The sequence below is a fragment of the Gadus macrocephalus genome, chromosome 11, assembly GCF_031168955.1.
Source record: "Gadus macrocephalus chromosome 11, ASM3116895v1".
NCBI classification, from domain to species: domain Eukaryota; kingdom Metazoa; phylum Chordata; class Actinopteri; order Gadiformes; family Gadidae; genus Gadus; species Gadus macrocephalus.
In genome coordinates, this window is record NC_082392.1 from 379,122 (window position 1) to 406,503 (window position 27,382).

The 27,382-nt window shown below is 50.9% G+C and overlaps 1 protein-coding gene across 5 annotated transcripts; it reads right to left on the reverse strand.

The window, feature by feature from the left end:
• Positions 1-23: 23 nt before the first annotated feature.
• pias2 (protein inhibitor of activated STAT, 2) lies at positions 24-24,561 on the reverse strand. 5 transcript variants are annotated; one of them, XR_009528034.1, is made up of 15 exons: positions 24,452-24,561; positions 22,763-23,260; positions 22,588-22,675; positions 22,387-22,437; positions 21,296-21,386; positions 21,082-21,216; positions 20,770-20,875; positions 18,171-18,244; positions 17,930-18,090; positions 15,727-15,860; positions 11,287-11,491; positions 3,330-3,697; positions 2,445-2,482; positions 1,471-2,111; positions 24-1,392 (listed from the first exon to the last, which is right to left on the reverse strand). XR_009528034.1 is itself a non-coding variant. In XM_060064996.1 (14 exons), the coding sequence occupies exons 2-14, from the start codon at positions 22,872-22,874 to the stop codon at positions 1,890-1,892; spliced, it is 1,557 nt and encodes a 518-aa protein (XP_059920979.1). In that variant the 5' UTR covers positions 22,875-23,260; positions 24,452-24,561; the 3' UTR covers positions 24-1,889. The 5 variants fall into 5 exon arrangements, 4 of the variants coding, with proteins under 4 accessions (XP_059920979.1, XP_059920977.1, XP_059920980.1 ...); XM_060064996.1 differs by having other exon boundaries at positions 24-2,111; positions 3,558-3,697; XM_060064994.1 differs by having other exon boundaries at positions 24-2,111.
• Positions 24,562-27,382: the final 2,821 nt, after the last annotated feature.

The window sequence follows — 27,382 nt, forward strand, 5'->3', positions numbered from 1 at the left end:
GGGTCATTCAAACGACACGTTAATACAAAAACACATTTTATTCATAGAGTTCAGATCAGACCGGAAGGATCAGACAGCTTTCACAGCTTTTCGTTCCCACCCCCCCCCGCACATCGTCCCAGGGTTCTGCCAGGACCACCTACCGTTCAACCCCTAGTTACAACCCTACCACCACACCAGACCCCGGGTCCTCCAATAGACCCCGATCCGGGTTCTATTGCAGGGGTTTCCCGAAGTTTCCTCAGACCGCCTGTCAGTGGAGCGGAGGCGCGTCTGAGGAAATGTGTTTCTGGTCCCACGGTATCAAATATTAAAACAGAATACCATCAAAACAAATCCTTCCAACGTCCATCACAGCCTGAAATAAAACATCCAACAAGGGAAGAAATGTTCTGTGGAGGAATTAAGAAACCGAACACGACGGGACAGAATAATCGTGGCAGACGCTGGAACATCTTCAAGTTCTGTGGTTGTCACATCACATGTGGTCCTCACACGACACGGACCAGAGGGAATCCCATACGATTAAAAACAATCCCCGCTCCCGACAGAGCGCCCTCAGAGCGCGTCCTGGGAGGTCCTGTAGGACCCTGGCGGCCACGTTGAGGCGTCTAGAGAGGTCTCCTGTCAGGGCTCAAACCAACGTAAAGATACCTTCTTGAAGAACAGGATTAGGGTTAGGGGCTTTTCCCAAATAGATATCATTTCCCAAACAATTAAGCAATGACCCCAAAACCATGACTATCACCATGACAACATACCTCCCATGACTATCACCATGACAACATACCTCCCATGACTATCACCATGACAACCCACCTCCCATGCTCCTCTGATTCCCAAACCGAAGGCGGGATTGCGATGTGACGGTGCGATGTTGGGCCCTTATTCAATTAACGGCCAATCAAACTAAAGAAAAACAATTATTCAACGGTATTAAATTGGACCTTTGATTGGATATCACAAATAGACTTTTTTTCAGGCACAGTGAAATGACATGTGCCCTTTTAACTACACTTCAAAGGGGATTTGAATGCAACACAGGACTGATCTGTTATTGCTCTGGGATACAGAAAAGACCTTTAGCCTTCCTCAGGGAGCCAATGGGAACGCTAGGACCTTTAGCCTTCCTCAGGGAGCCAATGGGAACGCTAGGACCTTTAGCCTTCCTCAGGGAGCCAATGGGAACGCTAGGACCTTTAGCCTTCCTCAGGGAGCCAATGGGAACGCTAGGACCTTTAGCCTTCCTCAGGGAGCCAATGGGAACGCTAGGACCTTTAGCCTTCCTCAGGGAGCCAATGGGAACGCTAGGACCTTTAGCCTTCCTCAGGGAGCCAATGGGAACGCTAGGACCTTTAGCCTTCCTCAGGGAGCCAATGGGAACGCTAGGACCTTTAGCCTTCCACAGGGAGCCAATGGGAACGCTAGGACCTTTAGCCTTCCACAGGGAGCCAATGGGAGCGCTGGGACCTTTAGCCTTCCTCAGGGAGCCAATGGGAGCGCTGGGACACGCCCTGCTGCCGTGGGTCCGGAGTCCCGCCCACCGGAGGTTCAGAGAGCCCAGTCCCAGCTCTCCTCTGGGCCCCGGGGGTCTGGGTGAGTCCAGGGCCCAGTCCCAGCTCTCCTCCGGGCCCCGGGGGTCTGGATGAGTCCAGGGCCCAGTCCCAGCTCTCCTCTGGGCCCCGGGGGTCTGGGTGAGTCCAGGGCCCAGTCCCAGCTCTCCTCTGGGCCCCGGGGGTCTGGGTGAGTCCAGGGCCCAGTCCCAGCTCTCCTCTGGGCCCCGGGGGTCTGGGTGAGTCCAGGGCCCAGTCCCAGCTCTCCTCCGGGCCCGGGGGTCTGGGTGAGTCCAGGGCCCAGTCCCAGCTCTCCTCCGGGCCCGGGGGTCCGGCTCAGTCCAGGGAGATGATGTCTGAGATGCTGCCAGGCCCCCCGCCCCCCCCGGTGATGACGCAGGTCTCGTGGGGGGGGGGGCCCGCCCCGTGGAGCCCCGCCCCCCCATGGAGGCCGGGCTCGTAGCGTGTGCTGGACGAGGTCACCAGGGCCGAGCCGCTGGCCCCCCCGCCGGGTAGGCCCCCGGACAGGGTGTCCAGGAACATGGGGGCCCGGTAGTGCTGCACACACACACACACACACACACACACACACACACACACACACACACACACACACACACACACACACACACACACACACACACACACACACACACACACACACACACACACACACACACACGTCATTTAAATATAAGACATCATCAGCATGAGAAGTGTGTGAGCCATGTAGCCGGGGCGTTCAACATGGCTACTCGGAGCTACACACGGAGCTACACACGGAGCTACACACGGAGCTACACACGGAGCTACACACGGAGCTACACACGGAGCTACACACGGAGCTACACACGGAGCTACACACAGAGTATGTGTGTATTAGTGTTGTACCTGGGAATCTGCTTGAATCAGGGAGAACAGATCCAGACCTGTGAATAAAGTAGAGAGATGTTTAAGTCTAATACAGAATATATACCAAGAGTAATGTTGACTCACAAGTCAATTCATAAGTAAACAGAAAATATTTGATGATTAATGAATTGTCATCTGTTAACAAATGACATCTCCTGTTATCAGTTTAGATTTAACATCAGCAGTTGTGTTATTCTGGGTTCTACAGCCACAGTGAGCCCCTGAAGACCCCTGGGCCTTTCCAGGACTAGAGGAGCTAGAGCTCCTGAGAGAAGAGCTGCGCTGGGCCTGAAGGCTGGAGGCCAGGGATGGGCAACCTGCGGCCCGCGGACCGCCTACGGCCCGCATCCTCACTCAGTCAGGCCCGCACAAACCCATGTGTCTAGTTTGCTTGGATCGATATCAGTCATGAAAGGTTTCCACTTAAGTCGCCACTACAACTACTACAACTGCTTGTTGGGTTTGAGTTCATTGAGTTGTTGCACTTAATGTTGGGCCACTGTTTTTCAGTTTTGTGACATCATTGAATGATGATGTAATAATAATAAGAATAATATGTGAGCCCCTTGCACTGATCAAAATACTAACCAATCATGTGGCTGTTTGAGCATGGAAAACATGAAATGAATGTATGTTGGTTCAATCAACATATCATAGGTTATGATTCTGGAAGATTTTGTAGGTAGTGGCCATCCCCAAAATGCACCAGAATACAGGATATCATATCCAACAAATTCAAAAATGTGTAGCTACTCTCAGTTTACGTCTAGTTGAAGTGCACAGTCACTTGGCCCTCTGATGGTGATGATGAAGGATTGTGGCCCTCTTCATCATGAAAGGTGCCCATCCCTGCTGTAGGCCTACTCTGCATGTCTGTGGGGATGGAGGCCAGGGAGGAGTGGTGGAAGGCTGTAGGCCTACTCTGCATGTCTGTGGGGATGGAGGCCAGGGAGGAGTGGTGGAAGGCTGTAGGCCTACTCTGCATGTCTGTGGGGATGGAGGCCAGGGAGGAGTGGTGGAAGGCTGTAGGCCTACTCTGCATGTCTGTGGGGATGGAGGCCAGGGAGGAGTGGTGGAAGGCTGTAGGCCTACTCTGCATGTCTGTGGGGATGGAGGCCAGGGAGGAGTGGTGGAAGGGCACAGCGTAGTCGGCCAGGGTGGAGCTCAGGTAGGGCGCGTCCAGACTGGGCACGGTGGGCATTCGCACCGACGACGGCTGGTAGGTCAACACTCTGAGACGGGAGACAAAGGAGACAGAAGTCAGGACACAAATACACACAGACCATCAGATCACAGCTGGGCTGGGCTGGCCTCTGACCGACCAGAGGACGTCCTCAGACCTCCGACCGCTGTTTCCACTGAGGTCCACAATGTTTACCTGCTGTCTAACCCCTACCCGCTCTCTAGACCCATCTGGTTACTGTCTAACCCCTACCCGCTCTCTAGACCCATCTGGTTACTGTCTAACCCCTACCCGCTCTCTAGACCCATCTGGTTACTGTCTAACCCCTACCCGCTCTCTAGACCCATCTGGTTACTGTCTAACCCCTACCCGCTCTCTAGCCCCATCTGGTTACTGTCTAACCCCTACCCGCTCTCTAGACCCATCTGGTTACTGTCTAACCCCTACCCGCTCTCTAGCCCCATCTGGTTACTGTCTAACCCCTACCCGCTCTCTAGCCCCATCTGGTTACTGTCTAACCCCTACCCGCTCTCTAGCCCCATCTGGTTACTGTCTAACCCCTACCCGCTCTCTAGACCCATCTGGTTACTGTCTAACCCCTACCCGCTCTCTAGACCCATCTGGTTACTGTCTAACCCCTACCCGCTCTCTAGACCCATCTGGTTACTGTCTAACCCCTACCCGCTCTCTAGACCCATCTGGTTACTGTCTAACCCCTACCCGCTCTCTAGACCCATCTGGTTACTGTCTAACCCCTACCCGCTCTCTAGACCCAACTGGTTACTGTCTAACCCCTACCCGCTCTCTAGACCCATCTGGTTACTGTCTAACCCCTACCCGCTCTCTAGACCCATCTGGTTACTGTCTAACCCCTACCCGCTCTCTAGACCCATCTGGTTACTGTCTAACCCCTACCCGCTCTCTAGACCCATCTGGTTACTGTCTAACCCCTACCCGCTCTCTAGACCCAACTGGTTACTGTCTAACCCCTACCCGCTCTCTAGACCCATCTGGTTACTGTCTAACCCCTACCCGCTCTCTAGCCCCATCTGGTTACTGTCTAACCCCTACCCGCTCTCTAGATCCATCTGGTTACTGTCTAACCCCTACCCGCTCTCTAGACCCATCTGGTTACTGTCTAAACCCTACCCAATCTGTGATGGAAAATCTACATGTTGTATTGTTTTGGTCTATATGAATTTAAGTTTTGTTGCTATTCTGTGTCATTTTATATAGTGTCTGCCTTCTGCTCTCCTTTTGGGTCATTTAAAGTGTGAACGTTCGAGAGTCGTGTGATGCATTTTATTGCCTGCCTGTTCCTATCTTCTCGTGTGTCATCTCCCAAGCAATGCTTTGAAGTACCAGGCCTGTTACATAGCACGGCCGCCGACCCCACCTTAGCCTCGGGGGGGGGAGCTTCAACTGTAAAGATAACAATCTGGTGAACAAAGACTTTTAGTATTGGGGGACCACCCCCTTCAGGACCCAAACGCGCCTTAAGAACTCATTGATTGGAAGACTCAGTGGACTTGTCTGAGCGTACCTTCAGAGAATGAAGTGACACACAAAGAGGAGCTCCCATCTGAGGCCTCAGATTATTGTAATTAGGGATGGGCATTTGAAGAAATTTTCTTGATCGAGCATCGCTAGAGTTATCGATCAATTATCGATTAATCATTAACTTTTTTCTATGTTTTTTTTCTAATGTTTTTATCAATGAAATCTTTATTCCAACAATAATGTATGGGCCAAAATTAATACAATACAGTTAACTTGAAGACCTACAACTGTTTAACAGTTTTAAAATAATAAATACAGGCATTATAGGTTATAGGCCTATGCGGCGCTCGTAAAACAATGCGCCTACAGGCGCTCTTAAAGGTTTGGAAACGATTCAACAAGACTAAATCTGTAGCCTATTCCAATTACAATAAGTAGCGAACTTATCGGACAACAATAATCAAACAAAGGCAGTAGGCTAAAAGTGGGCATTAAACTGTATAACTGTTATGAAAAAAAAGGGGGGGGAAAGGCCGACATATAATGCCTGCAGCCGGCGCGCGGAAAAGGCTCGCAACAAAAAGATGAGCCACCCATTTACAAACAATTGCATGAACTAGTCTATCTAAAAGTAATACCTTATTGAACATATATAAGGCTGGACTTGTTGCTAAAATATCACAGTTTTGGCAAAATGTAACGACTCCAAGAGGCACCAAGCGGAGCGAGAGTCAACACATTAAGAAAGAAAAGAGCGACTCACATACGGTGGTGACTGTCGTCCATAGCATACAGTAACTCCAGCCTACATATTTTTGTTTAGGAATATAAGCATGTTAACATGCTCGGGGGTCAGACGCGAACGCAGCCTTGTAACTGTCAGTCCAGCAGCAGAAAACACCCGCTCTGACGGGACCGAAGTTGCGGGGATGCAGAGGTATTGTCGCGCTAACTTTGACAGCCTGGGGAACCTTCTTCCATTCACTTTCCACCAGTCGGCAGGGTTATATTAAATTAAATGCTTCAAGACTCACAGTATGCAACACAACGTCCTTTTAATCGATAACAATATAAATTGATCGACGCATTTCTTAACGATCAATTATCGAGCATCGATTAATTATGCCCTTCCCTAATTGTAATGTATGCCTGTTATGTTGTTTGTTGATGCATGTTGTGATGTATCTTTGTTCGTACTTTTATTACAAATATATATGATCATTAATTGTCAACAGTATTGTGTGCTTTTTTGCATCTAAATATCTCATCTGCTTAGACGCAATATCTGATAAAGAAATTGCCACGACAAATCTCTAGACCCATCTGGTTACTGTCTAACCCCTACCCGCTCTCTAGACCCAACTGGTTACTGTCTAACCCCTACCCGCTCTCTAGACCCATCTGGTTACTGTCTAACCCCTACCCGCTCTCTAGACCCATCTGGTTACTGTCTAACCCCTACCCGCTCTCTAGCCCCATCTGGTTACTGTCTAACCCCTACCCGCTCTCTAGATCCATCTGGTTACTGTCTAACCCCTACCCGCTCTCTAGACCCATCTGGTTACTGTCTAACCCCTACCCGCTCTCTAGCCCCATCTGGTTACTGTCTAACCCCTACCCGCTCTCTAGACCCATCTGGTTACTGTCTAACCCCTACCCGCTCTCTAGACCCATCTGGTTACTGTCTAACCCCTACCCGCTCTCTAGACCCATCTGGTTACTGTCTAACCCCTACCCGCTCTCTAGACCCATCTGGTTACTGTCTAACCCCTACCCGCTCTCTAGACCCATCTGGTTACTGTCTAACCCCTACCCGCTCTCTAGACCCATCTGGTTACTGTCTAACCCCTACCCGCTCTCTAGACCCATCTGGTTACTGTCTAACCCCTACCCGCTCTCTAGACCCAACTGGTTACTGTCTAACCCCTACCCGCTCTCTAGACCCATCTGGTTACTGTCTTACCCCTACCCGCTCTCTAGACCCATCTGGTTACTGTCTAACCCCTACCCGCTCTCTAGACCCATCTGGTTACTGTCTAACCCCTACCCGCTCTCTAGACCCATCTGGTTACTGTCTAACCCCTACCCGCTCTCTAGACCCATCTGGTTACTGTCTAACCCCTACCCGCTCTCTAGACCCATCTGGTTACTGTCTAACCCCTACCCAATCTCTAGACCCATCTGGTTACTGTCTAACCCCTACCCGCTCTCTAGACCCATCTGGTTACTGTCTAACCCCTACCCGCTCTCTAGACCCATCTGGTTACTGTCTAACCCCTACCCGCTCTCTAGACCCATCTGGTTACTGTCTAACCCCTACCCGCTCTCTAGACCCAACTGGTTACTGTCTAACCCCTACCCGCTCTCTAGACCCATCTGGTTACTGTCTAACCCCTACCCGCTCTCTAGCCCCATCTGGTTACTGTCTAACCCCTACCCGCTCTCTAGATCCATCTGGTTACTGTCTAACCCCTACCCGCTCTCTAGACCCATCTGGTTACTGTCTAACCCCTACCCGCTCTCTAGCCCCATCTGGTTACTGTCTAACCCCTACCCGCTCTCTAGACCCAACTGGTTACTGTCTAACCCCTACCCGCTCTCTAGACCCATCTGGTTACTGTCTAACCCCTACCCGCTCTCTAGACCCATCTGGTTACTGTCTAACCCCTACCCGCTCTCTAGACCCATCTGGTTACTGTCTAACCCCTACCCGCTCTCTAGACCCATCTGGTTACTGTCTAACCCCTACCCGCTCTCTAGACCCAACTGGTTACTGTCTAACCCCTACCCGCTCTCTAGACCCATCTGGTTACTGTCTAACCCCTACCCGCTCTCTAGACCCATCTGGTTACTGTCTAACCCCTACCCGCTCTCTAGACCCATCTGGTTACTGTCTAACCCCTACCCGCTCTCTAGACCCATCTGGTTACTGTCTAACCCCTACCCGCTCTCTAGACCCATCTGGTTACTGTCTAAACCCTACCCAATCTCTAGACCCATCTGGTTACTGTCTAACCCCTACCCGCTCTCTAGACCCATCTGGTTACTGTCTAACCCCTACCCGCTCTCTAGACCCAACTGGTTACTGTCTAACCCCTACCCGCTCTCTAGACCCATCTGGTTACTGTCTAACCCCTACCCGCTCTCTAGACCCATCTGGTTACTGTCTAACCCCTACCCGCTCTCTAGACCCATCTGGTTACTGTCTAACCCCTACCCGCTCTCTAGACCCATCTGGTTACTGTCTAACCCCTACCCGCTCTCTAGACCCATCTGGTTACTGTCTAAACCCTACCCAATCTCTAGACCCATCTGGTTACTGTCTAACCCCTACCCGCTCTCTAGACCCATCTGGTTACTGTCTAACCCCTACCCGCTCTCTAGACCCATCTGGTTACTGTCTAACCCCTACCCGCTCTCTAGACCCATCTGGTTACTGTCTAACCCCTACCCGCTCTCTAGACCCAACTGGTTACTGTCTAACCCCTACCCGCTCTCTAGACCCATCTGGTTACTGTCTAACCCCTACCCGCTCTCTAGCCCCATCTGGTTACTGTCTAAACCCTACCCAATCTGTGATGGAAAATCTACATGTTGTATTGTTTTGGTCTATATGAATTTAAGTTTTGTTGCTATTCTGTGTCATTTTATATAGTGTCTGCCTTCTGCTCTCCTTTTGGGTCATTTAAAGTGTGAACGTTTGAGAGTCGTGTGATGCATTTTATTGCCTGCCTGTTCCTATCTTCTCGTGTGTCATCTCCCAAGCAATGCTTTGAAGTACCAGGCCTGTTACATAGCACGGCCGCCGACCCCACCTTAGCCTCGGGGGGGGGAGCTTCAACTGTAAAGATAACAATCTGGTGAACAAAGACTTTTAGTATTGGGGGACCACCCCCTTCAGGACCCAAACGCGCCTTAAGAACTCATTGATTGGAAGACTCAGTGGACTTGTCTGAGCGTACCTTCAGAGAATGAAGTGACACACAAAGAGGAGCTCCCATCTGAGGCCTCAGATTATTGTAATGTATGCCTGTTATGTTGTTTGTTGATGCATGTTGTGATGTATCTTTGTTCGTACTTTTATTACAAATATATATGATCATTAATTGTCAACAGTATTGTGTGCTTTTTTGCATCTAAATATATCATCTGCTTAGACGCAATATCTGATAAAGAAATTGCCACGACAAATCTCTAGACCCATCTGGTTACTGTCTAACCCCTACCCGCTCTCTAGACCCAACTGGTTACTGTCTAACCCCTACCCGCTCTCTAGACCCATCTGGTTACTGTCTAACCCCTACCCGCTCTCTAGACCCATCTGGTTACTGTCTAACCCCTACCCGCTCTCTAGACCCATCTGGTTACTGTCTAACCCCTACCCGCTCTCTAGACCCATCTGGTTACTGTCTAACCCCTACCCAATCTCTAGACCCATCTGGTTACTGTCTGACCCCTACCCGCTCTCTAGACCCATCTGGTTACTGTCTAACCCCTACCCGCTCTCTAGACCCATCTGGTTACTGTCTAACCCCTACCCGCTCTCTAGACCCATCTGGTTACTGTCTAACCCCTACCCGCTCTCTAGACCCATCTGGTTACTGTCTAACCCCTACCCGCTCTCTAGACCCATCTGGTTACTGTCTAACCCCTACCCGCTCTCTAGACCCATCTGGTTACTGTCTAACCCCTACCCGCTCTCTAGACCCATCTGGTTACTGTCTAACCCCTACCCGCTCTCTAGACCCATCTGGTTACTGTCTAACCCCTACCCGCTCTCTAGACCCATCTGGTTACTGTCTAACCCCTACCCACTCTCTAGAGGTGTCTTGCTTCGCCCTGAAGGGTATTATTTTCGATAATGACCGGCGACGTTCTATACATTATTACACGGCTCCATGCCAAAACAGCAGAGAAATAGTCCGCCAAAGACGTTGACGTCGCTTAGAAACCGGAGGCGCTGGGGTTGATAAGTTACCGGACTACTCACGGAGTGTAAGAAAGGCGTGAATCAGGCAAAAAATCCACGTTCCTTGACAGCTGTCGAGTTCGGTGTGCATAAAAGGACCGACTGACCAATTAAGAACTACTGCAGCTGCTGATGCCATCTCTCCAAGTTAAAAAGTAGCAGCACCCACCCCAAACCAATCTGAATAAGAGTATACATGTCGATTATAGCGGACTACACCATCTCTTTTATTCTGCATGGAATTCTAATCCGATCAGAGAATTGTATTCCGATTGAGCCGTATATATGATCTTTTTTATTCTGATTGAGCTGTGCTTCCACTTCTAACCGGATCAGAAGTGTCCATGTAAACACGGCTGTCTACCGGTCTCCCGGTAACGTCAAAATCCATATCGTAGCGCAAATTCACACCAGGGTCTACGTCACTCCCCGCTCTACGAGCATGTCATATGCAAAAAGAGACGAGAGCGACAAGAGCCTCAATCATGTCTTGTTGTGCCGTTGGTTGCACAAACCGTTTTAATAAGACTGATTATCCCATTTATTCTACTTCTTGCTTGCCAACATAATTTTTTTTAAATACTTTAATAATTATGCTTTTTCGTATTGCATGCTTATTAAATGTATACTCTGTTTGAGTTCATCTCCCTCAAAAAGTAGTCCCCTTTAATCACGATCGATCAAACATGTTTTTGAAACCTCGAAGGGCATTATCCCGCTTATACCATGGTCACTTGCCAAAGAAAAGAAATGAAGATCATTTATTTATATTTTCATGCGTTTTACAATCAAAATATAACGTTTTTCACATAAATAGGACGGACCGTAGCTACGACTTGGCAACGGGAGGTATTTTATTCCGCTGAGCTATGAGCCAGAGAGCTAACGTTATGGATTGTACATATTTATAATTCGAAATTCGTCCCAGCCTTTATACCACAGATACTCTACGGTCTATATTACCGCATTGTCTAAAATTAAATTACACAAAAATTAAATTACACAAATTGAAAACTCATAGTCCTTGTTGGAAATGTAATACCTCGTCAGATGACGTTTATTACTTTTTAATACTTTTTAATGGCCTTAATTTGGGCTAATTTCATTTACTACCTTTTAAAACCTTTAACAACCCAGCGGAAACCCAGAGTGACCAGCAGCAGACTCACCCCTTGCCGTGCACGTCCTCAGTCTTGGTCATGTAGAGGCAGCGTTTCTTAGGGGGGGGGTCCTCCTCCTCCTCCTCGTTCTCTGAGGAAGAGGAGGACGAGCTGTCCAGGGTGAGGTCGATGACGTCAGCCTTCTTGGTGGAAGGCGAGGACGGCTCCGAGCAGACCGAAACCACCGCCGGGCTGGGCCGCAGGGGGGCCGACGCTGGGGGGGGGGGGGGGGGGGATAACACCCAGTACTGATCACATGTCTACTGCTCAGCCAATCTCTGATCAATACTGATCACATGTCTACTGATCAGCCAATCTCTGATCAATACTGATCACATGTCTACTGATCAGCCAATCTCTGACATCTGATAGGACCGTCTGCTAGGGACAGACCCTCCTCTAGAGACAGACCCTCCTCTAGACAGACCCTCCTCTAGAGACAGACCCTCCTCTAGAGACAGACCCTCCTCTAGAGACAGACCCTCCTCTAGAGACAGACCCTCCTCTAGACAGACCCTCCTCTAGACAGACCCTCCTCTAGAGACAGACCCTCCTCTAGACAGACCCTCCTCTAGACAGACCCTCCTCTAGACAGACCCTCCTCTAGACAGACCCTCCTCTAGACAGACCCTCCTCTAGACAGACCCTCCTCTAGACAGACCCTCCTCTAGACAGACCCTCCTCTAGACAGACCCTCCTCTAGAGACAGACCCTCCTCTAGAGACAGACCCTCCTCTAGACAGACCCTCCTCTAGAGACAGACCCTCCTCTAGAGATAGACCCTCCTCTAGAGACAGACCCTCCTCTAGACAGACCCTCCTCTAGAGACAGACCCTCCTCTAGATAGACCCTCCTCTAGATAGACCCTCCTCTAGAGACAGACCCTCCTCTAGACAGACCCTCCTCTAGATAGACCCTCCTCTAGATAGACCCTCCTCTAGATAGACCCTCCTCTAGATAGACCCTCCTCTAGAGACAGACCCTCCTCTAGAGACAGACCCTCCTCTAGAGACAGACCCTCCTCTAGATAGACCCTCCTCTAGAGATAGACCCTCCTCTAGACAGACCCTCCTCTAGAGACAGACCCTCCTCTAGAGACAGACCCTCCTCTAGACAGACCCTCCTCTAGACAGACCCTCCTCTAGAGACAGACCCTCCTCTAGAGACAGACCCTCCTCTCTAGACAGACCCTCCTCTAGACAGACCCTCCTCTAGAGACAGACCCTCCTCTAGAGACAGACCCTCCTCTAGAGACAGACCCTCCTCTAGAGACAGACCCTCCTCTAGAGACAGACCCTCCTCTAGAGACAGACCCTCCTCTAGAGACAGACCCTCCTCTAGAGACAGACCCTCTTCTAGAGACAGACCCTCCTCTAGAGACAGACCCTCCTCTAGAGACAGACCCTCCTCTAGAGACAGACCCTCCTCTAGAGACAGACCCTCCTCTAGACAGACCCTCCTCTAGATAGACCCTCCTCTAGATAGACCCTCCTCTAGATAGACCCTCCTCTAGATAGACCCTCCTCTAGATAGACCCTCCTCTAGATAGACCCTCCTCTAGATAGACCCTCCTCTAGAGATAGACCCTCCTCTAGACAGACCCTCCTCTAGAGACAGACCCTCCTCTAGAGACAGACCCTCCTCTAGAGACAGACCCTCCTCTAGAGACAGACCCTCCTCTAGAGACAGACCCTCCTCTAGACAGACCCTCCTCTAGACAGACCCTCCTCTAGACAGACCCTCCTCTAGACAGACCCTCCTCTAGAGACAGACCCTCCTCTAGAGACAGACCCTCCTCTAGAGACAGACCCTCCTCTAGAGACAGACCCTCCTCTAGAGACAGACCCTCCTCTAGAGACAGACCCTCCTCTAGAGACAGACCCTCCTCTAGATAGACCCTCCTCTAGATAGACCCTCCTCTAGAGACAGACCCTCCTCTAGAGACAGACCCTCCTCTAGAGACAGACCCTCCTCTAGATAGACCCTCCTCTAGACAGACCCTCCTCTAGACAGACCCTCCTCTAGACAGACCCTCCTCTAGAGACAGACCCTCCTCTAGACAGACCCTCCTCTAGACAGACCCTCCTCTAGAGACAGACCCTCCTCTAGACAGACCCTCCTCTAGATAGACCCTCCTCTAGATAGACCCTCCTCTAGATAGACCCTCCTCTAGATAGACCCTCCTCTAGATAGACCCTCCTCTAGACAGACCCTCCTCTAGAGACAGACCCTCCTCTAGAGACAGACCCTCCTCTAGATAGACCCTCCTCTAGATAGACCCTCCTCTAGAGATAGACCCTCCTCTAGACAGACCCTCCTCTAGAGACAGACCCTCCTCTAGAGACAGACCCTCCTCTAGACAGACCCTCCTCTAGAGACAGACCCTCCTCTAGAGACAGACCCTCCTCTAGACAGACCCTCCTCTAGACAGACCCTCCTCTAGAGACAGACCCTCCTCTAGAGACAGACCCTCCTCTAGAGACAGACCCTCCTCTAGAGACAGACCCTCCTCTAGAGACAGACCCTCCTCTAGAGACAGACCCTCTTCTAGAGACAGACCCTCCTCTAGAGACAGACCCTCCTCTAGAGACAGACCCTCCTCTAGAGACAGACCCTCCTCTAGACAGACCCTCCTCTAGATAGACCCTCCTCTAGATAGACCCTCCTCTAGATAGACCCTCCTCTAGATAGACCCTCCTCTAGATAGACCCTCCTCTAGATAGACCCTCCTCTAGATAGACCCTCCTCTAGATAGACCCTCCTCTAGAGATAGACCCTCCTCTAGACAGACCCTCCTCTAGAGACAGACCCTCCTCTAGAGACAGACCCTCCTCTAGAGACAGACCCTCCTCTAGAGACAGACCCTCCTCTAGAGACAGACCCTCCTCTAGACAGACCCTCCTCTAGAGACAGACCCTCCTCTAGACAGACCCTCCTCTAGAGACAGACCCTCCTCTAGAGACAGACCCTCCTCTAGAGACAGACCCTCCTCTAGAGACAGACCCTCCTCTAGAGACAGACCCTCCTCTAGAGACAGACCCTCCTCTAGAGACAGACCCTCCTCTAGAGACAGACCCTCTTCTAGAGACAGACCCTCCTCTAGAGACAGACCCTCCTCTAGACAGACCCTCCTCTAGAGACAGACCCTCCTCTAGAGATAGACCCTCCTCTAGACAGACCCTCCTCTAGAGACAGACCCTCCTCTAGACAGACCCTCCTCTAGATAGACCCTCCTCTAGACAGACCCTCCTCTAGAGACAGACCCTCCTCTAGACAGACCCTCCTCTAGAGATAGACCCTCCTCTAGAGACAGACCCTCCTCTAGAGACAGACCCTCCTCTAGAGACAGACCCTCCTCTAGACAGACCCTCCTCTAGATAGACCCTCCTCTAGAGACAGACCCTCCTCTAGACAGACCCTCCTCTAGACAGACCCTCCTCTAGAGACAGACCCTCCTCTAGAGACAGACCCTCCTCTAGAGACAGACCCTCCTCTAGACAGACCCTCCTCTAGAGACAGACCCTCCTCTAGAGATAGACCCTCCTCTAGAGACAGACCCTCCTCTAGAGACAGACCCTCCTCTAGAGACAGACCCTCCTCTAGACAGACCCACCTCTAGAGACAGACCCTCCTCTAGAGACAGACCCTCCTCTAGACAGACCCTCCTCTAGACAGACCCTCCTCTAGAGACAGACCCTCCTCTAGATAGACCCTCCTCTAGAGACAGACCCTCCTCTAGAGACAGACCCTCCTCTAGACAGACCCTCCTCTAGATAGACCCTCCTCTAGAGACAGACCCTCCTCTAGAGATAGACCCTCCTCTAGAGATAGACCCTCCTCTAGACAGACCCTCCTCTAGAGACAGACCCTCCTCTAGAGACAGACCCTCCTCTAGAGACAGACCCTCCTCTAGAGACAGACCCTCCTCTAGACAGACCCTCCTCTAGATAGACCCTCCTCTAGACAGACCCTCCTCTAGAGACAGACCCTCCTCTAGACAGACCCTCCTCTAGAGACAGACCCTCCTCTAGAGACAGACCCTCCTCTAGAGACAGACCCTCCTCTAGAGACAGACCCTCCTCTAGAGATAGACCCTCCTCTAGAGACAGACCCTCCTCTAGAGACAGACCCTCCTCTAGAGACAGACCCTCTTCTAGAGATAGGTCTCCTGTAGAGACAGACCCTCTTCTAGAGACAGACCCTCCTCTAGAGACAGACCCTCCTCTAGAGACAGACCCTCCTCTAGAGACAGACCCTCCTCTAGAGACAGACCCTCTTCTAGAGACAGACCCTCTTCTAGAGATAGGTCTCCTGTAGAGACAGACCCTCTTCTAGAGATAGGTCTCCTGTAGAGACAGACCCTCTTCTAGAGATAGGTCTCCTGTAGAGACAGACCCTCTTCTAGAGATAGGTCTCCTGTAGAAGGCCTTTGGTCGGCTCGAGACCTACCTTCTACTTTGGGGATGCACTGGGATGACAGTTTCAGCGCCTCCTGCTTGGGCCTCATGGGACACCAGGTCCCGTCCTCCTGGAACTTTATCTCGTCCACGTCAGAGCAGTCGTTCAGGATCTCCATGAACAGGCTGCAGGAGATGAGACAGGAGGTTCATAGCAGCAAAGAACCTGGAGATCAGTATCTGGCAGGAGATGAGACAGGAGGTTCTTAGCAGCAAAGAACCTGGAGATCAGTATCTGGCAGGTCCACATCATTACTTCCCGCGTTCTACTGTCCAACAGAACAGTATGAGCTAAGAGGACAGTAGGAGCTAACAGAACAGTAGGAGCTAACAGAACAGTAAGAGCTAAGAGGACAGTAGGAGCTAACAGAACAGTAGGAGCTAACAGAACAGTAAGAGCTAAGAGGACAGTAGGAGCTAACAGAACAGTAGGAGCTAACAGAACAGTAAGAGCTAAGAGGACAGTAGGAGCTAACAGAACAGTAGGAGCTAAGAGGACAGTAGGAGCTAACAGAACAGTAGGAGCTAAGAGGACAGTAGGAGCTAACAGAACAGTAGGAGCTAAGAGGACAGTAGGAGCTAACAGAACAGTAGGAGCTAACAGAACAGTAAGAGCTAAGAGGACAGTAGGAGCTAAGAGGACAGTAGGAGCTAACAGAACAGTATGAGCTAAGAGGACAGTAGGAGCTACCAGGACGGTAGAAGCTACCAGGACGGTAGGAGCTAACAGAACTGTAAGAGCTAAGAGGACAGTAGGAGCTAAGAGGACAGTAGGAGCTACCAGGACGGTAGGAGCTAAGAGGACAGTAGGAGCTACCAGGACGGTAGGAGCTAAGAGGACAGTAGGAGCTAACAGAACAGTAAAAGCTAAGAGGACAGTAGGAGCTAAGAGGACAGTAGGAGCTACCAGGACGGTAGGAGCTAAGAGGACAGTAGGAGCTCCCAGGACGGTAGGAGCTAACAGTAGAAGCTAACAGGACAGTAGGAGCTAACAGTAGAAGCTAACAGGACAGTAGGAGCTGACAGGACAGTAGGAGCTAACAGGACAGTAGGAGCTAACAGTAGGAGCTAAGAGGACTGTAGCAGCTAACAGGACAGTAGGGCTGGACCGAGTTATTCAAATATTCGGATACTCGTTCGGAAAATAAGTATTCAAAGCTTAAATCAGTATTCGGAGCTTCGTTTTTTTTTTTCACGTACATGACGTTACCAGAGCGAGGGAGGCTAACTATAAGCGACACCAAGCAGAGAAGCGAGAGGGAGAGGAAGAATAGATATCTCGTTTCCCTTTACTTTATAACAACATTAGCGGGATCTCGGGAGGAAAAGAAATGCTTAGCGAAATGCTAACCTTAGCTTAGTTGTTTGTTTATGCGCCCATCAACTGTGACTGGCTTGCTGCAGAGCGTGAGCGTCTTGGGAATACCCGGTCAATATAATGGATATAATATGGACACATAAGACAATCAATATTCGGTATTTGTTATGGATTTATTGTACAAATTCCCTGAAAAGATGCACGTTCCAGGATGAATTGAAAAGCTCCCGCAAGGGCTGAGATGGCAGAGGACAGCTGATTTGGAATGGAGCAACAGCTGTTCGCTTCCACGGGGAAAAACTAACTGGAACTCCAACTGACTTAGGCCTAATAATTGACGTTCAAAAGCTATTAAATCTTCAACAAAATATGCAGATACTGTCATAATCGGTTCCAGGGAGTATATATGGATTATTAATGTTGTTTTTGATGGTGTGTTTTTCTGGAACGAGCATTCAAATACTTGCTCGGAAAAACCAATGAGTATTCGAAGCCTGAAAAATGGCATTGGGGCCAGCCCTACAGGACAGTAGGAGCTAACAGGACAGTAGGAGCTAACATTAGGAGCTAACAGTAGGAGCTAACAGGGCAGTAGGAGCTAACAGTAGGAGCTAACAGGACAGTAGGAGCTAACAGTAGGAGCTAACAGGACAGTAGGAGCTAACAGTAGGAGCTAACATTATGAGCTAACAGTAGGAGCTAACAGTAGGAGCTAACAGGGCAGTAGGAGCTGACAGTATGAGCTAACAGTAGGAGCTAACAGGACAGTAGGAGCTAACAGTAGGAGCTAACAGGGCAGTAGGAGCTAACAGTAGGAGCTAACAGTAGGAGCTAACAGTAGGAGCTAACAGGGCAGTAGGATCTAAAGGGCACTGACCCGTCGATGATGAGGCCCTCGTAGGCGGCCTTCTTGTCGCACACGGGGCAGATCCAGGTGGGCTTCTTCTCGTTCATCTGCAGGTAGAGCGCGGCGTCGAAGCACTGCAGGTGGGAGCAGGTCAGGGCCCGGCACGGCACGGTCAGCCGCATCTTCCCCAGCTGGAGGAGGACGGAGTCAGAGACCTCCCACACACAGGACCTCATGAACGGACCGACAGAAGGACGGGGAGACAACTCACCGGGCACATGAGGGACACGCGGAGGCTGGTGGTGGCGATCTCGCTGTCCGGGTCTGCGGTCAGCTTCTCTTTGACTGAACAGAAACATGTTGGGTTAACCCTAACCCTCACAGAAACATGTTAGGTTAACCCTAACCCTCACAGAAACATGTTGAGTCAACCCTAACCCTCACAGAAACATGTTGGGTTAACCCTAACCCTCACAGAAACATGTTGGGTCAACCCTAACCCTCACAGAAACATGTTGGGTCAACCCTAACCCTCACAGAAACATGTTGGGTTAACCCTAACCCTAGCAGAAACATGTTGGGTTAACCCTAACCCTAACAGAAACATGTTGGGTTAACCCTAACCCTAGCAGAAACATGTTGGGTTAACCCTAACCCTCACAGAGACATGTTGGGTCAACCCTAACCTTAACATGTTGGGTTAACCCCTAACCCTAACATGTTGGGTTAACCCTAATCCTAACATGTTGGGTTAACCCCTAACCCTAACATGTTGGGTTAACCCTAACCCTAACATGTTGGGTTAACCCTAACCCTAACATGTTGGGTTAACCCCTAACCCTAGCAGAAACATGTTGGGTTAACCCTAACCCTCACAGAAACATGTTGGGTTAACCCTAACCCTCACAGAAACATGTTGGGTTAACCCTAACCCTAGCAGAAACATGTTGGGTTAACCCTAACCCTAGCAGAAACATGTTGGGTCAACCCTAACCCTAACATGTTGGGTTAACCCTAACCCTCACAGAAACATGTTGGGTTAACCCTAACCCTCACAGAAACATGTTGGGTTAACCCTAACCCTAGCAGAAACATGTTGGGTTAACCCTAACCCTCACAGAAACATGTTGGGTTAACCCTAACCCTAGCAGAAACATGTTGGGTTAACCCTAACCCTAGGAGAAACATGTTGGGTCAACCCTAACCCTCACAGAAACATGTTGGGTCAACCCTAACCCTAACATGTTGGGTTAACCCTAACCCTAGCAGAAACATGTTGGGTTAACCCTAACCCTCACAGAAACATGTTGGGTTAACCCTAACCCTAGCAGAAACATGTTGGGTTAACCCATAACCCTCACAGAAACATGTTGGGTCAACCCTAACCCTCACAGAAACATGTTGGGTTAACCCTAACCCTAGCAGAAACATGTTGGGTTAACCCTAACCCTCACAGAAACATGTTGGGTTAACCCTAACCCTAACAGAAACATGTTGGGTTAACCCTAACCCTCACAGAAACATGTTGGGTTAACCCTAAACCTAACATGTTGGGTTAACCCTAACCCTAGCAGAAACATGTTGGGTTAACCCTAACCCTAGCAGAAACATGTTGGGTTAACCCTAACCCTAGCAGAAACATGTTGGGTCAACCCTAACCCTAACATGTTGGGTTAACCCTAACCCTCACAGAAACATGTTGGGTCAACCCTAACCCTAGCAGAAACATGTTGGGTCAACCCCAACCCCAACATGTTGGTTTAACCCTAACCCCTAACATGTTGGGTTAACCCTAACCCTAGCAGAAACATGTTGGGTCAACCCTAACCCTAACATGTTGGGATAACCCTAACATGTTGGGTTAACCCTAACATGTTGGGTTAACCCTAACATGTTGGGTTAACCCCTAACCCTAGCATGTTGGGTTAACCCCTAACCCTAGCATGTTGGGTTAACCCCTAACCCTAACATGTTGGGTTAACCCTAGCCCTAACATGTTGGGTTAACCACTTTGGAGGGAAGCATCCATGATGTGAAACATTGCGGACCTAAGGCGTGTGCTGTGTTAGCATCTAGCAGAATGCGTTGATGTCATTAAGGAGCTGGTAGGAGTCCTGCTGAAGGATTCCTACAGGTAGGCTGTTGACAGAGGGGCGGGACCGCACAACACTGAGGAAGAGGAAGTGATGCCTACTCAGAGCACTACTAGGAGGAAGTGATGCGTACTCAGAGCTCTACTAGGAGGAAGTGATGCGTACTCAGAGCTCTACTAGGAAGTGATGCGTACTCAGAGCTCTACTAGGAGGAGGAAGTGATGCATACTCAGAGTTCTACTAGGAGGAGGAAGTGATGCGTACTCAGAGCTCTACTAGGAGGAGGAAGTGATGCGTACTCAGAGCTCTACTAGGAGGAAGTGATGCGTACTCAGAGCTCGACTAGCAGGAGGAAGTGATGCGTACTCAGAGCTCTACTAGGAGGAAGTGATGCGTACTCAGAGCTCGACTAGCAGGAGGAAGTGATGCGTACTCAGAGCTCTACCAGCAGGAGGAAGTGATGCGTACTCAGAGCTCTACTAGCAGGAGGAAGTGATGCGTACTCAGAGCTCGACTAGCAGGAGGAAGTGATGCGTACTCAGAGCTCGACTAGCAGGAGGAAGTGATGCGTACTCAGAGCTCGACTAGCAGGAGGAAGTGATGCGTACTCAGAGCTCTACTAGGAGGAGGAAGTGATGCGTACTCAGAGCTCTACCAGGAGGAAGTGATGCGTACTTAGAGCTCTACTAGCAGGAGGAAGTGATGCGTACTCAGAGCTCTACTAGGAGGAAGTGATGCGTACTCAGAGCTCTACTAGGAGGAGGAAGTGATGCGTACTCAGAGCTCTGGAGTGGTCGGGGTTCCGGATGCCTTTCATCCTCAGCCTCTGGAGGAGCAGCGGCGACGTCAGCTGCCTCACCAGATACACCGACAGGGAGTAGGTCTGTGTGCGCACACACACACACACACACACACACACACACACACACACACACACACACACACACACACACACACACACACACACACACACACACACACACACACACACACACACACACACACACACACACACACACACACACGATGGTGGAGACGGGGTCATGATGGTGGAGACGGGGTCATGATGGTGCAGATGGGATGTCGTACCTTTCCGATCTCCGGTGCCCAGGTCACAGAGATCTGATTGGGCACGGCCGACGACAGGCGTACCAAGGAGGTGATGTTGAGCGCCCTTCCTGGCCGCTTCTGCTCCACGCCGTTCTTAGGAGGCGGGGCATAACCCTAGACACACAACAACCACAAGATGAGGGAACAGCGACGGCAGGAACGCCAGGTGGGGGGGTGGGGGGGGGGGACTCACCGGCAGGGGGAACAGCTTCCCGTTGACCTTGATGCACAGGCTGTTGGGGTAGTTATCCTCCTGAGGACAGCTGGTCTCAGACAGACAAAACCTAGGAGACGACACGGGACAACACCTGCTGTCTTCACCAGAGGACAACACCTGCTGTCTTCACCAGAGGACAACACCTGCTGTCTTCACCAGAGGACAACACCTGCTGTCTTCACCAGAGGACAACACCTGCTGTCTTCACCAGAGGACAACACCTGCTGTCTTCACCAGAGGACAACACCTGCTGTCTTCACCAGAGGACAACACGCATGTGCCTTCACAACTTCCTCTGGTGAATCATTTTTTGATAATTCACCGTTGCTAGGAATATAATGACCAATGTCAAGGAAAGTTGATTTCTTTTTTTCTATCGTATCACTCCGGAAGTAGTCCGGTAACTTGTCAACCCCAGCGTCCTCGGTTGCTAAGCGACGTCAACGTCTTTGGCGGACTATTTCTCTGCTGATCAACACTACGAATGCTGGTAACGAATAAATTGTAAAAAGACACACCGTGTGAGGTTATTTTTCTGGCCATAGATTCCATATGCTAAAGCCGTGTCTAGTTCACCGTCATGCAGGCAACACCCTGAGGAGGACAACACCCTGAGGAGGACAACACCCTGAGGAGGACAACACCCTGAGGAGGACAACACCCTGAGGAGGACAACACACTGAGGACAACACCCTGAGGAGGACAACACCCTGAGGAGGACAACACCCTGAGGACAACACCCTGAGGACAACACCCTGAAGACAACATCCTGAGGAGGACAACATCCTGAGGAGGACAACACCCTGAGGAGGACAACACCCTGAGGAGGACAACACCCTGAGGACAACACCCTGAAGACAACAGCCTGAGGACAACAGCCTGAGGACAACACCCTGAGGAGGACAACACCCTGAGGAGGACAACACCCTGAGGAGGACAACACCCTGAGGAGGACAACACCCTGAGGAGGACAACACCCTGAGGAGGACAACACCCTGAGGAGGACAACACCCTGAGGAGGACAACACCCGGTGTCTTCCCCACGGGGCGACCATCTGAAGACTCACCTCAGCTGGATCTGAACCATGTAGTCCCGCCGGCCTCCTGGGAGGAAGTCTCTGATAAACCAACAGACAGCTTGTTAGTGTGGCTCTGCCAATGGGAGAACTACAGAGGAAATGAAGGAGATGCAGCTACAGCATGAACCATGTGACGAAGGTCTCCATGACGCAGGATCTTCTGTCAGAGCGGAGGAAGGTGAGCCCTACCTGGAGATGCAAATCTCTCGTACTTGCTGCGGCGTCAGGGCGAAGATGAAGTACTTCTCTTGGTGGTAGCGCTGGACTGTGCTCGCTCCTGTAAAGAAAGACAACCTCGGTCAAGAAGGGGTCCTGAGAGCAGGAGGGAGCCACAGCACTGCTGAGAGGACACGAGGACACGGACCCAGGCTGGAGGGCTTGATCAGCACGTCCAGCACGTCGTAGAACGGCAGCGCCTTCATCTGCACGTCAGGGTGGACGGGGGGCGGGAGAGGGGCCGGCTGCTGGAGGTTCATCCTGCTGCTGGTCCTGGAGGTCACCAGGAGGTCACCAGGAGGTCACCAGCTCGTCACACTGGAGCAACACCGAGACAAGGGGACTCCTGTAGAAATATCCGGGTTCCCTGAACTCCCAGCTCCTTGGGAGAACACTGCGGACCTAGCTGAAACCGGGCCAGGAGACGGGGTCGGGGGGGCAGGGGTCAGAAGACGGGGTCAGCAGATGGGGTCAGGGGTCAGCAGATGGGGTCAGGGTCAGCCTGGTCTTTAATCCCGGGGAGAGGGGGGCAGTGAGCTACTATCCGGGGGCTCCAGCGGTTCTCGAGACACCTCGAGTCCCTCAGCAGAATGCAGGGTTCAGGAACACTCCAGCTGGGTCCAACAACACTTGAAGCTCGGGAGTTCTGGAGAAAGAGGGTGAGCGTTATCTCTGTATAGCGATAACCAATAGGGCTACAATAAGGGTGTGTGTGAAGTTGTTTTGAGGTAGTTTGGTAGTTTGGCTGGTTTGAGGCCCTGTGGGCACAGGCCTACAAGTAGACTGCGGACATTGGGGATGGTAACCAGAACCCTTTGGCTCGGAGTCAACCGAGCCGCTAGATGTCTAGAGTGACTATCTCAGCCCCTCTGAACAGATGAACAGCATAGCCAGAGCTGTGGCTAAGCACTATAGACACCGTTGTCGACGGACATAATGGTTCAGTAGGTTCATAAGTCCTACGGCCAAAATGCCTTACGACCAAATTCTCCAGTAAAAGGAGTAGAAGTAAAGTGGGACTGTTTAGGGTAATGAGGTTCTACCGGCCGTTTGTTAAACCAAAAATATGATGGCGACGGATGTAACCTCAACCCTGCCCCTTCTCTGTGGAGCAGTTCAACAGGAGATCAGACTCCGACGCCGTCCTCCCCGTGCAGAGCAGCAGAGCACCAGACCTCCAGCACAACAAGCGACCAAGACGAGCACATCTGCATATACAATGTTGACGTCCCCTGGCGAGACAACCACACACATTGCAGGACCTTAACGTGTCACAAGCCGTTAAATTCAGCTTTACTTTAGAATCTAATTTCATTTTTTGGTTAAATCCTTCCCGCCCTCCGCCGGGCAGCTCCCTGTAGTCCTACAGAGTTACGATTAGGGTTAGACGATGTTCATCATCTGGTTTTACTTTAAAGTAACAGATAATAACATTCGGTATCCACGGATACTCTGAACACCTCAACAGCTTCCACTTGGAAACATTCACTACAGATTGAAGCTCAAGTTTAACGTGCAAGTAAACTATAATCTCACTTTCCTGGGGCTTTCTCTACCATTGGTACAGCCTGCGGTAGGAGGCCTGTCAGGTAATGGAACGGGACCACCGTTTAAAACGGTTATATAACATGAATATACAGCTATTTATATTAATATTATAATTATATCTCAATAGGAACTATTAGCAGAAGCTATCAGCTAGCCACATGAAGCTAGCGTTCAACAACAGAGATCCGATCCCTGAGCCCTTCGACCTCCGCGGCGAGAGCCCGTTAAAGGAGAGTTTAAATATATATATCGTTATTAAACACAAACACTCGGTGTTGTTCTCACTCACCATCACAATCCGCCATCTTGTCTTCGCGGTCATCCGCGTCATCCTCTCCTGACATGTGACCAGTGTTGCCAGATTGGGCGGGAAATCTATCTGGCAACACAGGTCACTTGACCAGGATCCCAAGCCCGTTCTCTCAATGATCGATGATCGATAAATACCCACAAAGATCCTTAAAGGTCTTTATAGCCAATGAAGTATAATATCACAAATAAATCTGGATAACATCCTGCTTATTTAATAGTATAATTACATATAATATATAATAAAATTTATTGGAATGGCCACTAGGGCCTTTACGTGAAGTGGGATAGCAGATGAGACATTTTAAAACCATATTTATAACCTCTTCATTTGGGATGCGGAATGGATCATTGTTTCAATGTGAAATAACAAAGTGAATTGGGCTGTAAGTAAGGTTTAATCTAGCCATAGCGCCATTGTGTTTCAGGTATCTGAATAAAACCATATGGATAGAAGGCAGCTCTCTAAATACACATTAAATATGAAATACAAAAATATTCTAGGTATATAAAGGAATATACACAAAATAGATAAGGCATATACCATATTGGTACATAATCTATAGGCCTTTCAACTAGATCTCAGAAATCTAGGAAAAGCAAAAACATAACATGCAAGGGAAATTATATAATAAGGGCTGGTATGGATAATAAGAACTAGGGTGTATATGGGGCAGACAGATAAATTATATAATAAGGGCTAGTATGCGTAATAAGAACAAGGGTTAGATCGTGTACACAGGTATTCAAACAAGGTAGGTGAGGTATAGAAGGGATTTAACCAAATCATTTGCAAACAATATGAAAACGCATAATAGGATAACATGTATATCAATTATGATGTAAATAAGAAAATAAACGATACAACATATAACCAGTTTATAATAATGTTGACTACATCATCATCATCATCATCATCATTCTCCTCCTCCTCCTCCTGCTCACCAGGTCTGGGGCGTCGCGCCGTGCATGCTGGGAGCACATCGGTTTTCTTTCAATATTCGCTCGGTATCTCACTATGGGACACGCCCCTCGCGCTGTCCCCCAGAAGCAATTTTACACTACGCCAGTCGTGACTGGCCAACAGATGTGACGTCTGCCTGCAGAGGAGGGGCTCCCTCCTACTACATAACTCCCGTCGTCACGTCATCTCTTCAGTCTTTAACCTCTTCTCGCTCCTAGAAGCACCTCTCGGACAGAAGTCGTAGACGGCCTAGCATACAGTTCCCAGAGCGAGCTAACCCCTCGGTCGCCGAACTCTAAGCCTACCGCTACCTCTGACCTCTGTGAGGCTAAAAAGAGCTAGACTGTCAACAAACAGTAGCTGCTAATATCCACACTATCCGCTAGTACCCACACTAGCTTCGATCCCCTTGTCCAAGCTGACCTGTCGCCAAACAGCAGCTGGGCATAAGTGGAGAGAGACCATGCAGTCAGAGGTTGAACCTACCCTAACCGAGGGCTCGGGGAAGCCTCCGACAAAGTTCTGCGTATGCGGGAACAAAATGTCGGGAGCGGATAGCCACACCGCTTGAATTCGCTGCCTTGGGCTGGAACATGCCAAGGCTGCCCTTGCATTCCCGGCCACCTGCGAGCATTGCTCGCAGTTTTCCAATAAAACCCGCAAACGCCGGCTGAATAAGCAGGCGAAGCTCTTGGCAGATGATCCGGTAATGGGGGTAACCGACCCACCACTACCGGAGCTAGCGGGAGGTTCCCGGGGGCTCTCCGCTCCACTGGGAACCAGCTGGGGATCGGAGGTGGACCTCACCGACGCTTCCCAGCCGCTGGAGTTGACTCGACCCGATGCTATCGAGGCTAGCCTGCTGCTATCGAGGCTAGCCTGCTGCTATCGAGGCTAGCCTCCTGCTATCGAGGCTAGTCTGCTGGTGGGGCCTGACGAAGCTGAGGGCGGTTACTCCGAGTCGGGGCGGGAATCTATTAGCCTTGGCTCTGACGAAGACGAGGATGATGATTCTTTTTCCCCCCGCACCGCGTCGCCTATGGTGATCGGCGGTACGGGCACCGCCTCCCTGATCCCGGCCGTCAGCATGGATCTCCACGAGGCCTGCAAGAGGGCGGCTGCGAGGCTGAACATCGAGTGGCCTGAGCCCCCGGTGGAGACCGCCACATCTCGCTACGAGGGCAAGCGACTCCCAAAAGCGAAGGCCTCAACCAGCCGGCTACGTCCGGCCTTTCCCGAGTGCCTGGATGAAGCGACCCGGTCTTGGAGCAAGCCTCTCTCGGCCAAGATCCCTGTCCAGGGTGGATCGGGGTTGGATTGGGCCGGTATGGAGGAAAAGGGGTTCTCCCACCTGCCGGTTGAACCACTGCTGGCGTCGCACCTCCACCCCACGCAGAAGTCCGCCATGACTTCGGCGAGCCCTACACTGCCGTCCAGAGCCGACTCCTTCCAGTCGTCGATGACCGAGAAGGGCAACAAGGCGATGGCCACGACGGAGAGGGCGCTCAACGCGTCGTCGCTGCTGCTGGCCTACCAGGCTGAGCTGGAGGTCGACATGTCCTCGTCACCCACCCCGGCCCTGTGGGATGAACTGTGCGTGGTGACGGACCTGTGCCTGCGCCTACACAGGAGCGCTGTCCAGGCGTCCGGAAGGGCCATGGCGCTGATGGTCACTCAGGAGAGGGCGAGGTGGCTGAACCTGTCCAGTCTCTCTCTGAGGGAAAAAACCCAACTCCTCGACGTGCCTGTGGACCCAAAAGGCCTGTTTGGCCCGGCGTACGACGTCATGCTGAAACGCTGGGAGGAGAAAAAGAGGGAGGGTGAGGCGCTGCGACTGTGTCTTCCCAGAAGAGCGCCTTTCCCCGCCAACGCACCTGGCCAGGTGTTCACCCGGCCCCGCGCTCCTCCGCCGGCTTACCGCAGCCAGAAGCGTCAGCCTCACCCAGG